The sequence below is a fragment of the Psittacula echo genome, assembly GCF_963264785.1.
Source record: "Psittacula echo genome assembly, chromosome: 23".
NCBI classification, from domain to species: Eukaryota; Metazoa; Chordata; class Aves; order Psittaciformes; family Psittacidae; genus Psittacula; species Psittacula echo.
Window position 1 is genome coordinate 2,876,799 of NC_137748.1, and position 15,679 is coordinate 2,892,477.

At 53.6% G+C, this 15,679-nt stretch overlaps 1 protein-coding gene across 1 annotated transcript; it reads left to right on the forward strand.

The window, feature by feature from the left end:
- The first annotated feature begins 53 nt into the window (after positions 1 to 53).
- NMT1 (N-myristoyltransferase 1) lies at positions 54 to 15,679 on the forward strand. The gene is made up of 12 exons (XM_080633540.1): positions 54 to 468; positions 4,515 to 4,626; positions 5,928 to 6,072; positions 8,312 to 8,430; positions 8,977 to 9,068; positions 9,700 to 9,816; positions 10,308 to 10,478; positions 10,839 to 10,947; positions 12,028 to 12,198; positions 12,450 to 12,617; positions 12,993 to 13,130; positions 14,277 to 15,679. Exons 1-12 carry the CDS (start codon positions 341 to 343, stop codon positions 14,295 to 14,297), a joined length of 1,491 nt encoding a protein of 496 aa, XP_080489666.1. The 5' UTR covers positions 54 to 340; the 3' UTR covers positions 14,298 to 15,679.

Consider the following 15,679-nt stretch of genomic DNA (forward strand, 5'->3'; position numbering starts at 1 on the left):
CCTCATTGGATTCGGCCCGCCCCCTTGGGCAGGAAGCGACTGAGGGCGAGGACCCTACGGCCTCGGCGTAGGGCAGGAGACGGAAGAGCTGGGCCGCGGATCTCTACCACGCCGGATGGCCCCGCACGGCTGCGCCAGTGTGTGTGAACCCTCCCCTCCGCCACCGAGCCCCACCCCGGACGCCCCCAAAGGCCGACGGGAGCTATAGTCCCGGCACCGGTGCAGCCTGGTCTCCGCACGCCGGTACAGACTACCGATCCCGGCATGACCCACGGTCCATCACCCAATTGCGGCGCGCTTTGTTGTGGGGGTGCTGCAGGCGCCGAGGCTCCGTTGCAAGATGGCGGACGACAGTGAGACAGCAGCGAGGCGGCCACCGGCGAGGTGTCCGCGGCCGCCGGCGGAGGAGAACGACCACGAGTACTGCAGCGACTGCGAGAATGAGGCGGAGCACAGCTCCAACCGGGGGTGAGCGGCGCCCGGGGAGGCCCGCCGCGGCGGCGCCCGGGCCCATTGAGGAGGGCGGTGGCAGGGAAGTGAGCGGCGCCCCGCCCTGCGGCCGTGCTGATTGGCTGCGAGGCAGCGTCCCGCTCTACGATTGGTTTAGCTGCCCGTCAGTCTGCCGGGGGGGGTGGGTCAGCTGGCTCTCATTCACACCAGTTGTGGGAGGGTGTCTGGAGCTGAGCGGGGTCGGGCCCGGCCGTGGCGTGGACGGGGAACGGGCAGCGCTGTGTCCGGCGGCAGCCGGGACTGGGCCGCGAGTGCCTCTTCCTTTGGCAGGAATGAGCTTAATCCGCAGCTCTTCTTGTCCTTGTGTTAGGGTGTGTCTCACATGCCCCCTGGTCCCTAGCACAAGCCCTGTTCCCCTCCTGGCACTTCCAGCACCACAGTGGCACACAGGGTGTGGTATCCCGCTTCCCGGAGCCTGAGGCTGCCTCGGAAGAAGCCCAGGCTCCTGCGCACCCGTTCTGGCCTCATCCTGAAAACAGCTCAGGGTTTTGCAAAGCTCAGCTAATGTTGTCTTGTGGTTTGAGGAGCGGGATATGAAATGGTGAGTTAGCAGCAGCTAGGCTGGGTGTGAGTGGACATGGCAAGGAAGGGCTTTATCTAGGTAGGAGAGACCTGAAATCCCCAATAGGCACCCCTTTACTTGCTGCTTTATTTGATAAGACACAGAGCTGCCTCCCCATGCCTGTTGGTTTTCTCCCCGTTCCTGCTGACTTTGCATGCAGCAGGGCACATCGATGTGTGGCTTATGCCATATCGTGTGTTTCCAGAGGTTTTGCACCTTGCGCTTCATGCCCCTGAGCCTCACCATGCTCTTCTTCCTGCTCGCCTTGTGCCCCAGCAGCTGCTTTCCCAGTGTTGCGGCAGAGAGGCCATCGCCTTTAAGAGCTCTTCTTCTTCCATCGGCAGCTTTCCAAAGGCAATCTCGCCTGCCTAGTAACCAAAGTGAATAAAAGTTCACTCAAGAAATATCACAGAGGATTTCTTGATGACAGCACAGATGCCTGGTTATGGTGTGTTTGCCTCCCGAGTGTGGCACTGTGTCTCAGGCTAATAGGTATAGCTGTTCCTGGGGAGATTTTTATTCTCTTCCTCTATGACATGGCTAGGTTTGTAGTGAGCAGAGCTAAGCAGAGAGGAGACACAGTACTTAATCACTGTTATTTCCCAGTCCAGTGATTCAGCCTTTCCTTTGCCAGGAAAAGGTCTGTTCTTGGGCCCTGTTCATATTGTAGGATCGGTATCACACCTCCTGCAACCTCGGGGAGTTAAAATGCCCTGAACTAGGGCAAGCATAGAAGTGCAACAAGCTAACTGGGCAGCCTGGGAAGTGCCCTAGTAACAAAGAGAGAGTCTGGATCACTCAGGAAATAATGTTGGAAGTGTGGCTGACAGGCACAGTGATCACAAGCACAAGGCAGTGAACCTTCCAAGTGCTCTGGCAAAGCTGTTTCCTCAAAACCTAATGGGGAGGGATCCACTTAGGAGAGAAAAGGCTGAGCAATAGGAAAGGTGGTGGTTTTCTTTCTCAATGCATGTTGTTTCTGTTGAACATATGTCATGTTACGCTGGAGTGGGGGAGTGTTTCCTGTCACTGTCCCCCAAAACAGGGCAGGGGAAGTGTCTTGAGCTGCCGGGGGGTTGCAGAGCAACATTCTGAGTCCTGCCTATGCCCAGCTCATGGTGAGAGTTATAGAATCATAGAATAGAATTATAGAATAGTTAGGGTTGGAAAGGACCTTAAGATCACCCAGTTCCAACCCCCCTGCCATGGGCAGGGACACCTCACGCTAAACCATGGCACCCAAGGCCTCATCCAACCTGGCCTTGAACACCGCCAAGGATGGAGCATTCACAACCTCCCTGGCAACCCATTCCAGTGCCTCACCACCCTCACAGTAAAGAATTTCTTCCTTAGATCCAATCTAAACTTCCCCTGTTTCAGTTTGAACCCATTACCCCTTGTCCTGTCACTGCAGTCCCTGATGAAGAGTCCATCCCCAGCATCCTTTTAGGCCCCCTTCAGATACTGGAAGGCTGCTATGAGGTTTCCACGCAGCCTTCTCTTCTCCAGGCTGAACAGCCCCAACTTTCTCAGCCTATCTTCATACGGGAGGTGCTCCAGCCCCTGATCATCCTCGTGGCCTCCTCTGGACTTGTTCCAACAATTCCATGTCCTTTTTATGTTGAGGACACCAGAACTGCACACAATGCTCCAAGTGAGGTCTCACGAGAGCAGAGTAGAGGGGCAGGATCACCTCCTTCGCCCTGCTGGTCACGCTCCTCTTGATGCAGCCCAGGATACAGTTGGCTTTCTGGGATATGAGAAACACTTGCTGGATCTTGGCTCTGAAATTTAAAACATAAAATTATTACTTAGTGAAAGCAACACTTCCTTTCCTTTTAAGGCCAGGAAAGAGGAATTGAGCTTCCCCTGCCGCCGTTCTGTGTCAACACAGGGAAGTTGCTATACTGCTCTCTGCTGCAGTGTCCAAGTTGATTTCCTCCCCCAAAAAGTACAGACAAAGCCAACTTTTGTCACCCTTTGTGCAGAGAAGGCTCCTGTCATGTCTCCAGGTCTGTGGAGGGTTTATTTCTGTTGTAGATAAAGGCATTGGAAGAGCAGAGACCAGCATGGGCTGTACTTCCCCAAGCTGGTGCCAGCCCAAGGGGTTTGTCAGCCCACAGGCAGTGATGAGTCCAAGGATTCAAGTGTCCCAGCCCTGTGAAACATGGCTGTTGTTGGCAAAACCACCTAGGGAAGGTGGGAAGAGTTCAGGGAGGGTTCTGTGGCATGAACTGGGTTGTTGCTGGATGGAGCATGGGGGGAAAAGGGGCTTTTGTCAGAGGGGCACCTGTCAGATTTGGCAATCCCTGCTGGCACTTGCACTGAGAGGGGATGTTTCTGGGACATCTGCCATGCTCTACTGTGCAGGATTTAGTTTTAGGTGGTGTAAGGAGCACAGTAATGGCACACTCTGCTTTGGGACCTGTGTTCTGCCATCTGCAAAGCCTCCCTCCTCAGCCTGGCCCCTGAGGAGATTACAGCTTAAGCACCGGACCCGATTAGCCCCAGGTTTGACACAAGGATTTTCCAGCACCTAAACAGGGCACAGGGAGCTCCTGGTTCTCATCTGACACCTTCCAGGTGGGGAGGCAAGGCCGTGCAGTGGAGGAATTACAGACAACACAAGCCCTTGTTTGCATCTGGGAATTGTTTCCAGTTGGGGTTCTGGGGCAGAACCAGCATTTTTGGTCCAGTTTGCTGAGGTGTGAGCCAGTCTGTGAGCCTGAGCATGGCAGTTTGCTTTGTGGAACAGAAGATGCTTTTTGATCACTGCAGTGTGTATGCTGGGGGCAATAACACCCTGTCCCTGCTTTTGAAATCCCTCCATGCCCACCCAGAACTTCCTGCCTGGCTTTGGCAGCTGTGGGAGCCATGAAAAGTCAACCACAGCCAGAGTTGTCCTCCCTTGTGCTTTCCTCCCTCACCTTGCACAAATAAAGCCCTCAGAGCTGAGAGTACAGCAGGAGCACGCGTGGTGTCCTTGGCCACCAGCCCCTCTGTAGTGCGTGAACTGCTGTGGTGCAGTATCCCCAGGGCTGGACCAGTGTTTGCTGTCCTCCATCCATCCTTGGGCTCAGAGAGGAGGAAAAAGCCTAAGCTGGGCATCCCTTGGGGTGGATTTACACACATGTGGCCAAGTGGGGTGGTGTGACAGGGAAGACATGGTTACCTGCAGTGCGGGGCACACTCCCCACCACTGAGCAAACCTGCAGGATGGGAGATGTTGGTGCTGGTCCCCTTTTGGGAGCTAACACAGAGCTCTGGGAGAGATGCTGGGAAGAGGGCACAGCACTGCACCCTCTGTGCTCTGAGCATTCACCCTCTTGGAAACTTGGACTGAGAGCAGGGAGCTTGTGTTTTCTTTAAAGAGCAACAGAAACCTTATTAATGTTCTCCAAAAGAAATCTCAGGGCTCTAATGATGTTTCTTTGTTCCTTAGAGGCTTGAGTCCAGCAAATGACAGTGGAGTCAAAAAGAAGAAAAAAAAACCCAGAAGGAAGAAAGAGAAAGGAGGAGATCAGCCCAACCAGGCTCAGGACCAGCCAGTGAAGGTGACTGACCCCCTTCCCAGAGTTGCAGCCCCACACAGCATCCAGCCCCATCCTGAACCTCCCCAGTGTAGCTTAGGACAAGGAAAGAGTCTCCTGATCCTGGTTTTAGGCACTTGGCTGCTCAAAGAACTGAAGTTTCCAAGTGATTGCCCAGCCTGGCTCTGTGTGTGTGAATTCCCATTGGTGCAGGAGGTGTTTGTGGAGCCCTCCAGGGTAAATGTGGTTTTTGGCTAAATATCCCAGTCCACTCTAGTGAGCAATGATGAAAGGGTCACACTGGCTTGTCACAGGCAGGGAGCTGCCACTGCCCCTGCTGCCCACATCCACCATGGCAGACGTGTTCTCCTCCTTCTTGGATGACATCTGATGCTGTTGATTTTCTGCCTCATTTTCATAAGAACAGCAGCCAGGTCAGAGCAGGGGCTGTCTCACCCCTCTTGGCTTTGCCTGGTCCTGTCTAGCAGCCAGTGCTTCAGAAAGGAGGTTGGGACATGTAGGGTTTGTCCCTGCCAGGGTGGCATCCTGTTGGTCCTCTCATCCCCTCTTATCCTCTGACAGGGGACACACAGATCTGCACATCAACAGAAGCTCTTTTCTATCCAGTGCCCAGTTCCCATCCAGATAGTGCTGATATTTTGTCCTCCTGGCTGTGCAGAGCATTAATTTGGGGCTTTGCATTTTCAAACTAAATTCGCCAGGAATCAGGGAAGAATTGGGGTTTGGAGCTGCCCACCCTGCCAAGGTCTGTCTGAGGAGAAGGAAAATCTTCCTGATTCAGCCTCTCCACCTTGTCCTAGTCTACAGGGCCCAGGGACGACTCTATGGAAGCTGCCATTTGCAGATATGGATCCAGCTTAGGTGGAGGAGGCTGAAGCAATGAGGGCAAAGCCACCTCAGGAGGCTCAGGTGCTGGGTGTAGATTGAGCCAGGGAGTGTCTGGCTCATGCAGAGTCTCAGACCCTGCATGAGCCAGGGAGTCTCAGGGTGGAGCAAGGAGCTTTGCGCTTGGGGTTTACAGCACCCTCTTAACTGTAGCTTAAAGCATTTTAAGGCAGTTCATCCACCTCCCTTGACCCAGGAGTGCCTAGAAACCAGGTCTAGGTGTGTAGCAGGTGGCTGGTGACAGGGTTCATCCATCTTGTTGAGGGTTACAGGAGGATCTAGGATGGGAAGGGAGTCTCTTACCTGCTCTCCCCTTCCTGTCAGTGTCCCAGGGCAGAGTCAGCTCCGCAATCTGCAAAGGAAGAGCTGAAATACAGACCTGGTGGCTCAGCTTACTCATTTTGCCTTTCTGCCCTCAGGTGAACTCTTTACCTGCTGAGAGGATCCAGGAGATTCAAAAAGCCATAGAGCTCTTCTCTGTAGGTCAAGGCCCTGCCAAAACCATGGAGGAAGCCAGCAAAAGGAGCTACCAGTTCTGGGACACGCAGCCAGTGCCGAAGCTAGGTATGTACAGCCCCTTGCTGGTTTGTGCTCCTTGAGAGAGGCCTTGTGGTCCCCAGGCTGCTCAAAGAAGCCTGAAGTAGCTGGTCTCTGGACAGCAGGTGAGTCCTTGGGTGGCCTCTCATTGCTGTCCTATCTGGGCTGCGAAGGCATCAGTGATGCTTGTCTCCCATTCAGAATCATGGACTCTCAGCTCTGCCACTGGAAAGCTGGGGAGGTGGCTGGGGTGGTCGAGAGGTATGAGGAGCCATTTCAGACACCTGATTTGATGCCTCTTGTGTTTGGGCATCCCTTCATTTGTCTTTAGCCCTTGAATTGGGTCACCAGAGCCCTCTGTGCCCAAGTTTCAAGTGCAGCATTGTCAGCCTTCTTCTTGCCAAGTCCTAAGGACTTTGAAGCTGTGCCTTTTCTGAGGGTTGAAGCTTCCAGCAAGGGGTCCTTGGTGGGGAAGGTAGCTCAGTGTGAGACAGGGCCAGTTGCTCAGGGAAGCAGGTCCATATGCTGAGCTGCCACATTTTTGGTTTTCTGAGCTCACATCAGCCTCTGGCATGGGTAGGTGCTGGGCTGAGCCAGGAGAAGGGAGACACAAACCTTGAGAGCATGTGCATGCCCAAGCTGCCATGCACACTAAAGATGAGAAATCCCTTCTCTTCCTCACCTCTTCCCCCTGCAAACAGCTCGGCTATTCTTCCCAGCTCTAGTCTTTGCTCCAGCCCTTTCTCCAGTTTGCTCTTGACACTATCAGCTCCATCAGAAGTGATGTATTGTCAGTACCAGGCATTGCTCAGGGTGTTGGCAGCAGTTGGCAGCTGACCACATCTGAAAGGCAGAGGGGAGCCCTGCTGCTGATCTGCATGGCTGGAAGGTGCTTTTTCCAAGCCTAGTTGGATGAAGTCTGCAGTGCCCCTGGGTGCCTGGGGTTGCTTTGCTTAGTCTCCCCCAGCCAAATCCATGTAGAGCTCAGGAGAACTAGTAAATGAGCCCAAGCCCATAGTTTCTAGTTTTACCCATAGCTTGTCATCGCTTCAAATTGGCTGATCCTCAGTAATTTCTTTTATGGGGCTTCAAGTCCCTCTTGCTGCAAACACAAACTGTGTTTGATTCCCTTTGCGTGTTCTCAGCGCCAGGCTGAGGCTTTCTTTTGTCTCAGAGACTGTTTGCTGAGAGCAATGGTCTTATCTTTGTGCTTGGAAAGTCATAGTGAGATGGCATGGGGTTGGGTGAGACAGCAAAACCAGATCTTGCATTAGTCCTTCTCCCCAGAGGATCCTGGACATGGCAAACATCATTTCTGCCTGGGTAAACTCTGGAAAGGAGTGAAAGGTGGAAGATGTCTTCAGGGGAAAGAGAAGCACAAACCAGCACATTCCTCCATACACCAACTTGCTGTGCTGTGCTCTGACTCAGGAGCATGCTCTGGCACACAGTATTGTGTACATCAGGCTAGTGAAGGCTGGGTAACAAAAGTGCCGTGGAATTTTGGGGACTGGATTCCAGAGCAGTTCAGCGCCTGCTCAAAACAGAGAGGACAGCCAGGAGTGAGCGTTTCTGGAGGGGTGTGATGGGGGCAGTTTTTGCTCTGGGCTTTCTTCACCTCCCCGTTAACTGCAAACCTTTCCAATCCCTTTTTATGGGAATTCCTAATTCGCACAGCTTGCTTCCCTTGCAGCACTGAAATGATACCACTGTGTTGACATCCCCAGGAAAGCCAGTGCTTGAACCAGTATCTCTTGGCTGAATCAGGAGCTTTAGGAGTCAGTGTTTTTTCCAACAAAAGTAATTCTGTTCACTGCAGCTCTTCTTTAAGGGCAGTGGGAAGGAAACCCTGACACTTGCTAAATGGCAAGGGCCAGAGCTGGCAGGGAGAGAGCCACCATCTCATGGAGCAGCTTATGGGAAAGTGCTGGCCGAGGCTGGGATTGTGGGGATGGGGAAGGATAAGACATCACATGTGGACCTGGAAGACATAGCTGTGGCCCTGAAGCTCTGATCAGCTCGGTCATCTCCTCTCTACTGCCTAGTCAGCTGCAGTGTTGCCCTGGAAGGAGTTTTGATTCTCTTCCCCTGTGTCACAACAGATATGTCACACATCCCAAACCGAATGGGTAAAATAGCAATTCATGGCTCCCCTCAGCAGGAACCTGGGGTAGGAGACAGGAGGCACATTGATTGCCAGATTGAAGTGTTGTGGAGACTTGGCTTCAAAAGTAGAAGGTGTCTTCATAGCTCCTTGCTCTCACAGGAGAAGTGGTGAACACCCATGGTCCCGTTGAGCCAGACAAAGACAATATCCGTCAGGAGCCATACACTTTGCCTCAGGGCTTCACCTGGGATGCCCTGGACCTTGGAGATAGAGGCGTGGTGAGTACAGGCAGCTTGGCATATGTGTTGGGAGGCCATCTCCATTGCCCAGTTGGCAGTTCTGTGCTTGGACTGCCAAAGATGGTTCTGGGGACAGGAACGTGTCCTTCACCACACCAGGCAACTCCCCAACTCAGTGGTCATGCCATCTCCTTGGAGTTAGCTGGGTCTGACTTCTCCCACTGTGCAATTACCTCTTCCCCATCCCATGTTGGCCTGGTTAGCCTGATTTCTTCACGGTGATGTAAGGATACCTGAAGCCAGGAGTTTTCACTTAGGAAAACCCTCCAGAGTGTGACCCACCTCCCTGGGAGATGACCTGTGTCATCCTATGTGTCCTGCTGCTTACCCTGCTCTCCAATGGCAGGTTCAGGAGCCTGGAGCCAGCAGGCCAGAGCAGGGGGACATGCCAGAAACAGGGACACATCTGCATATGTTACCCATTGCTGTGGCCACACAAAAGGTGCTCAGGGTCCCATCTCAGGGCAGCTGGGGCATGTGGTGGCTGAACAAATTTCTTAACCTGCTTGGTCTCTGCTGCTTCAGCTGAAAGAGCTGTACACGCTGCTGAACGAGAACTACGTGGAGGACGATGACAACATGTTCCGGTTCGATTACTCTCCCGAATTCCTGCTGTGGTGAGTGGCACCATGACCATGGAGCACAGGCGTTTGGATGCTGCCGAGCTTGATCCCAGTGGCAGCACTGGAGCTGCTGTTGCTTTTCCCATCTCACTTGATGAAACCTCCCTTCCCATCTGTCACTGTGTGCTGTATCCCATGTACACTCTGAGAGCTCTCACCCAGCCCTGCCTGCCTCTGGCTTCCTTGAGAGATAAGAGCCTAAACTAGGAACTCTTTTTAACTCTTTGGGTTGATCCCTGAGTGTTTGTAAAAGCACCAGTAGCTGACGAACTTCTCAATGCCCTGGAGCTGTAGGATGAAGGTGGCTGCCAAGTAGTGTTGCTAGGAATAACACTTGGAGACGTGTTGCACCAGAGCTGCTGTTTCCTCAGGGTGTAGGTCGATTGAGGAACATGGATTTCCTCCTGTGTCACTAGTGAGAACTGGCTTTGGCCATGGAGTAAAGGAATTGCTCTGGATCCCAGCGGTCCTGCTTGTCACGTCACTGTCACCCTCTCATCCTGCCTGCAAACCCACAGCTGTCTTGGGAAGCCTGGACAGGTTGTCCCAGGGCACAATGGGGAGGCAGGAGCAGGTACTCTGGGAACCTTTGGGATGTGGCTTCTGAAGCATGTCACTTCTCCAGGGCACTGCGTCCTCCAGGCTGGTTGCCCCAGTGGCACTGTGGAGTCAGAGTTGTCTCCAGCAAGAAGCTGGTTGGATTTATCAGTGCAATTCCAGCCACCATCCACATCTATGACACGTGAGTGCTGCTTGGCTGCATTTCTCATTCTGCCCCTTGATGGTACATGGGGCTTCCTGGGAGCACTGAGGAGGTCTGGCTACATTGTCCTCCCCAACCAGCAGAGCCAGACCTATGCTGCCCAACCATGGGGATGCTTTGCTTCTTGGAGGAGAAGGTGGGGGATATGTAAGATGGGCAGTGAAGTTCTGTGCAAGGACATCTTGTAGTTAGCCACCATGAAGACTGTTTTCCTCAACAAGTGAGGTCAGCTTAGAGCTCTGGTTTCCAGAATTCCTCCATGGCTGGATGGAGGCCATTTAACTCGGGAAAACCTTGGGTAACAACTTAAGGGGGAGTTCTCCAAACCCAGCCCTTGCTCCTTGGCCTTCCCCAAGGCTTTGACTGCTCTTTTTCTTGAAGGGGCTGGAGGTATATTGCCCAGAGTGTTGTATTGACCCTCCTGGCTCAGGACAGTGGGGTCTCATGCTCTGCATTGTTTCTTTCCCAAGAGAAAAGAAGATGGTAGAAATAAATTTCCTGTGTGTGCACAAAAAGCTACGTTCAAAGAGGGTGGCTCCAGTTCTGATCCGGGAGATCACGCGGCGAGTGCATCTGGAGGGAATCTTCCAGGCTGTTTACACTGCAGGAGTGGTGCTGCCGAAGCCTGTGGGGACTTGCAGGTGAGTAGCTAGGATTCTCCAAAGAGATTCCTGCCTGCAGACCTTCCCTTACCAAGATATCTTCTGTAGCATGTGTGGGATTCCCCAGGACAGGAGAGATTGATTCCAGCCCAGGTTCCTCCTCGCCACAACATCCTTCCAGGATTAAGTCCAGTAGCTTTGCTTAAGCTGCTCACATATCACAGGACAGGAGACTTTCTGCAGCACAAGTGCTTCAGTCTGCCCTTGTTTTTCTCTATGGGAGCTGCTGGCTTCTTCACCAGTGCTGTGATGTTCTCGCCCTCGCATGGCATCTTTGAGAACCTTGTGGCCATCCTGCTGCCCGGGAACAAGTCTCCCACCGTGAGTGTGTTTCTGCAGGTATTGGCACCGGTCCCTGAATCCTCGGAAACTCATCGAGGTCAAATTTTCCCACCTGAGCAGGAACATGACTATGCAACGTACCATGAAGCTTTACCGGTTGCCTGAGGTGGGTGCCAGGCAGGGCTGTGAGCTCATGAGCTGCTCCTTGCTGAGCAAGGGGTGAGGCTGGGAGTTGGAGAGACAAACACCTCAACTAAGGTCAGGTCCTCTGCCTGAAGAACTGGGGTTTTGTTCCTGTAGTAAATGATTCTGTCAAGCCATTGCTCTTTATTTAATCTTAATGTATTTTTTGCCTGGGTACCTGCATTTTAAGGGAAAATTTTTGCAGCTAGAGGACCCTGTGAGCTTTTGTTTGATGGTGAGTCATATCCTGTCCTCCTGGTAAAACAAGAATGCAGATATGACAGCCTTCATCTGTCCAAACATAGCCTCGGAGTGACCGTGCACTGGGTTAGTCCCTCATTCTTCAGTCAAACTGATCAGTTCTGTCACTGCAGTTGTCCTGACTGGGAAGTTCCCAGCTGGATATGAGAGAAAAACCAAACAAAGCATTAAAATTGCCACCACCTTCCCTGACCTTGTTGCCTTCATTTTGTTGATCAAAGCTGCTTGTTGGCAGTTGGAGGGTGCTGCTTCAGTGCTGGGCATCGCATGGCTCCTGTCTCCTGCCCCCTGCCGCAGCAGAGGCACCAGCTGCTGGGTTGTAGCTACTGGGTTTTGCACAGAAACCCAAACCCTGAAGCAGTCTGTGCTGCTTGAGCTGGGCTTTGCTGAGAAACCCGAACCCTACAGTAGAAATTGAGTCCAACTGGAAATAACCTCAGGTGGTTCCTTGCAGTGCCTGGGGCACATCTCCCAGCCATCCCTGCTGCAAGCGGGACCAGAAACCTAGAGGGAAGCAGAGATCTTGAGTTGTTAGTGGGTAGGAGGCCACTTCCAGTGGGACTTGACCTGGCATGTGGGGCTTGGGGACCTGCTGTGCTTCTCTGTGGTCTCTGTGCTGGTGTCACGGCTGATCACATCCATCCTGCCAGGCAAGCAAGGCTGGGGGACAGGAATGCTGGGTTTTGGGACTGAAAATGGGCTGATCTAAGCAGATAGCATCTCTGTGCTGCTTGTCAGAGAGCCCTTGGGTGATAAAAGTCACAGTGCAAGCAACTCAAAGGGTTTCTCCTGCTTTCTGTAGACTCCCAAGACTTCTGGATTGCGGCCAATGGAGCACAAAGATATCGCTGCAGTGCACAAGCTCTTGACTGAGTACCTGAAGCAGTTCCACCTGACACCCGTCATGAGCCAAGAGGAGGTGGAACACTGGTTCTTACCTCAGGAGAACATCATCGACACCTTTGTGGTGGAGGTGAGGGGGCAGGAGCAAGATTGAGGGTGTTTTCTTCGGTTTCTGCCTCCTCTGGAAGAGGCTGCCCCAGTCAGAGATGTTCTTCCAGGCTGGGAGGTTTGAGCTGCTGGAGAATGGTACCTCCATCCTGGGCTGCCCAAAGTCTCCTCACAGGGAGCCCACATGTCACTTGGACTGACAAAGCCTCTCTGACGCTCAGGCCAGGCTTTATCCTGGCTCTGATGTGTTGTGGTGTCACTTCTGGTTTCCAGAGCACCCCAGGGGAGGTGACAGACTTCCTAAGCTTCTACACACTGCCCTCCACCATCATGAACCACCCGACCCACAAGAGCCTGAAAGCTGCTTACTCCTTCTACAATGTTCACACAAAGACACCTCTCATCGACCTCATGAGTGATGCTCTTATCCTTGCCAAGTCGGTGAGTGATGGCTCATCTGGCTGCTCTTGGGCTGGCCATGGGGCAGGGCTTATACTCAGGGCTGTACAAACCCAAATTCCGAAGGATCTGCCACCCAGGAGAAGGATGCTGGGATAGCCTGAACCTTCCAGCTAGTGGTGAGCTGAGCTCAGGGTATCTACTCATTTCTTACAGCAGATGATATTGCTGTACGTCCGCAGCACTTGAATTAAGGGGGAATGCTATATTATTTCTTGGTGGCCTCAGTCCCTTCTTCTGGGGGTACAAAGCTGGACAGGAGAGTGGTCAGGCAGCTCATGAATGGGAGGAATTCATCTGTGTAAGCAGGAGGAGCTGATGGCTTTGTGTCTTGCCTTTGTTAATCTTTTCTTGCAGAAAGGATTCGACGTCTTCAATGCACTGGATCTCATGGAAAACAAAACCTTCCTGGAGAAGCTGAAGTTTGGGATTGGGGACGGGAACCTGCAGTATTACCTGTACAATTGGAAGTGTCCCAGCATGGCACCAGAGAAGGTCAGTGCCTTGGGGTGGTGGAGTCCTCCAGCCCAGCCAGTGCACGGGAAGGGCTCATCCCCTCAACTCCCTGCTCTAGAGAGAACAGACGAGTGTGATAGCTGTTGAGTCAGTGTTAGCAGGACCCTGTGCCGATGGGGAGCTCTACTTACAGCATGTGCAAAAGGGCTGCCTGTGGCTCCAGTGGGTCAGAGCTTGAGACCAGTCACCAGTATGTCCTGTCATGCAGCAGCCGGAGAGCACCCAGCAGTGATGGCTGCCTGTAGAGCAACCTGGCCTGATACCAGGCTCTTGGGAAGCAGCTTCTCCCAAATCTGTGGCTATTAGCTTAGAAACAGCCTTGGCTGGTAAAGCAAGGCTGCCTTGCAGTCTGCTGGGGAATGTCACACCCCAAATATTGGTCACCTCCCCCGCTGGAGTTGGGCAGGGTATGAGTGCCCATTTGGCCACGAGTCCAGGGCTTTTGCTGCTCTCAAATCCTACAATCCCAGACTAGTTTGAGTTGGAAGGGACCTTAAAGCGCATCCAGTCCCAACCCCTGCCACTGGCAGGGACACCTTCCTCTAGAGCAGCTTGCTCCAAGCCCCTGTGTCCAACCTGGCCTTGAACGCTGCCAGGGATGGGGCAGCCACAGCTTCTCTGGGCACCCTGTGCCAGCGCCTCAGCACCCTCACAGGGAAGAGCTTCTGCCTCAGAGCTCATCTCAGTCTCCACTCTGGCAGGTTAAAGCCATTCCTCCCTTGTCCAGAGCCCCTCTCTTGAAGCCCCTTTAGGCACTGGGCGTTGCTCTAAGGTCTCCCCTTAAGGAGCCTTCTCTTCTCCAGAGCAGAGCTGCTCCAGCCCTTGCAGCATCTGTGGCCTCCTCTGGACTTGCTCCAACAGCTTCACGTCCTTCTTGTGTTGTTGCCCCAGAGCTGGATCAGGACTGGGGGGGGGGGATCTCCCCAGAGTGCAGCAGAGAGGGAGAATCCCCTCCTTCGACCTGCTGTTCTGGGAGTGCAGCTCAGCATAATATTCCAAACTTGGAGAAACCCATATGGGCAACACTGAGCCCTCCCAGCCAGGGCCTGTGAGCTGTGTTAATGTGGGGCAGAGGACACTGGTGCTGGGGCACATCCTGACCTCCCATCTCCGCTGGCTCCCCAGGTCGGACTGGTGTTGCAGTAGTGAGCCCTGGCCAGGAGAGTGCAGCGCTGCCAAGGAGCCAGGCCCAGCGACCTCATCCTTTCTGCTGGAGACGGACCCGCACCGGGAGCGGTGGAACTGACCCCGTCACTTACTGCCTGGAATCACTGTCCTGCTGGCACCAGCCATCTCCTTTGTGTTGATTTAATTGCATCCTTGTAAAGACATGATCAAGGGAATGTAACTGCTGAAACTAGCTCATGATTGGCATATAATGGAGTTAACGGGTGAATAATAAAAGTATATATTATAGATATTTTAAATCTTTCCTGTTCCCAACTGCCATGAGTTGCATTCATCTGCTGAAGGCCACCTCCAGGGCGCTGCACCGTAACTTTTCTCCACCAAGGTAGACACTTGCTGCGCTGAGCGGCTTGGCGCTAGAGTGCTAGAGCACCGGGATGCAGTGGCTGGGCTCCCGAGCCCTCCTGCCTGCCTGGAGGGGGCTTTGAGCTCTGTCCCCTGCTTGGCTGGTTTCCCCAGGGTTGCTTCATCCTTTGTTAAACTCGGTCCTCCCCATGGGTGCCTGGAGAGGGAGGATGGCACCATCCCTCCACGCGAGCGTGGGAGAGTCTCCAAGTTTCTTTCTAAGGGCTATTTGTGCAAGCGATGCCTTGTCCCTTCTCCTCCCCAGCCTCGGAGACCTGAACCCTCTTCAACGGGTCAAGTGCTGAACTGAGGAGCAGCAACACCAGAAGCCGCGGTGGGACTCAGCTCCTCACTGTCTCTGGAGCTCATCTGGCGCACCCCACTCTGCTCAGACTCCTGGGGGCTCATTCCCTGCACCACTCCCCATAACACTGGGGCTGCAGGCATCAGGGGGATGCTCCGTCACTGCTGCTACACCTCAGGGCTCTCTGCTCAGCTGCTTTTCTTTGGAAGCATGGAAATATGGCTACACATGCAAGAGACTGCCCTGCCAACACACAATCGGCGTTGTCCTGGGGCTTCAGCCTCTCCAGCCACTCCAGTGCTTCTTCCACCAGGCTCATTACCTTGTGCTATGGGAACCTCCGAGGTAAAGGAGATGTTTTCTTTCATGGAAAAGCTTTATCCCATCAAGATACCTTGGGAAACAAGCACCCAGGCAGCATGCCACCTGCTGCCATTACATGAACTGTGTCCATGAAGGGCTCTGAGATGCTTCTGCCCTCTCACCAAAAGGTTTCTAAAGATGCACACCAAGGCCAAGACCCATCTATGCATCCCCTGTCCCTATGTGTCCCCATCCTGCCCACACCACGGGCACCAAGGGCCTTTTCCCACCCAGCCTGGACCTGCAGAGCCTTGGTGGGGAACCAGGAGCCCATCATGTCCCCGCGGCAAACCCATTGCATCCCCCCTGCTCCGGGACCTGTGTCACC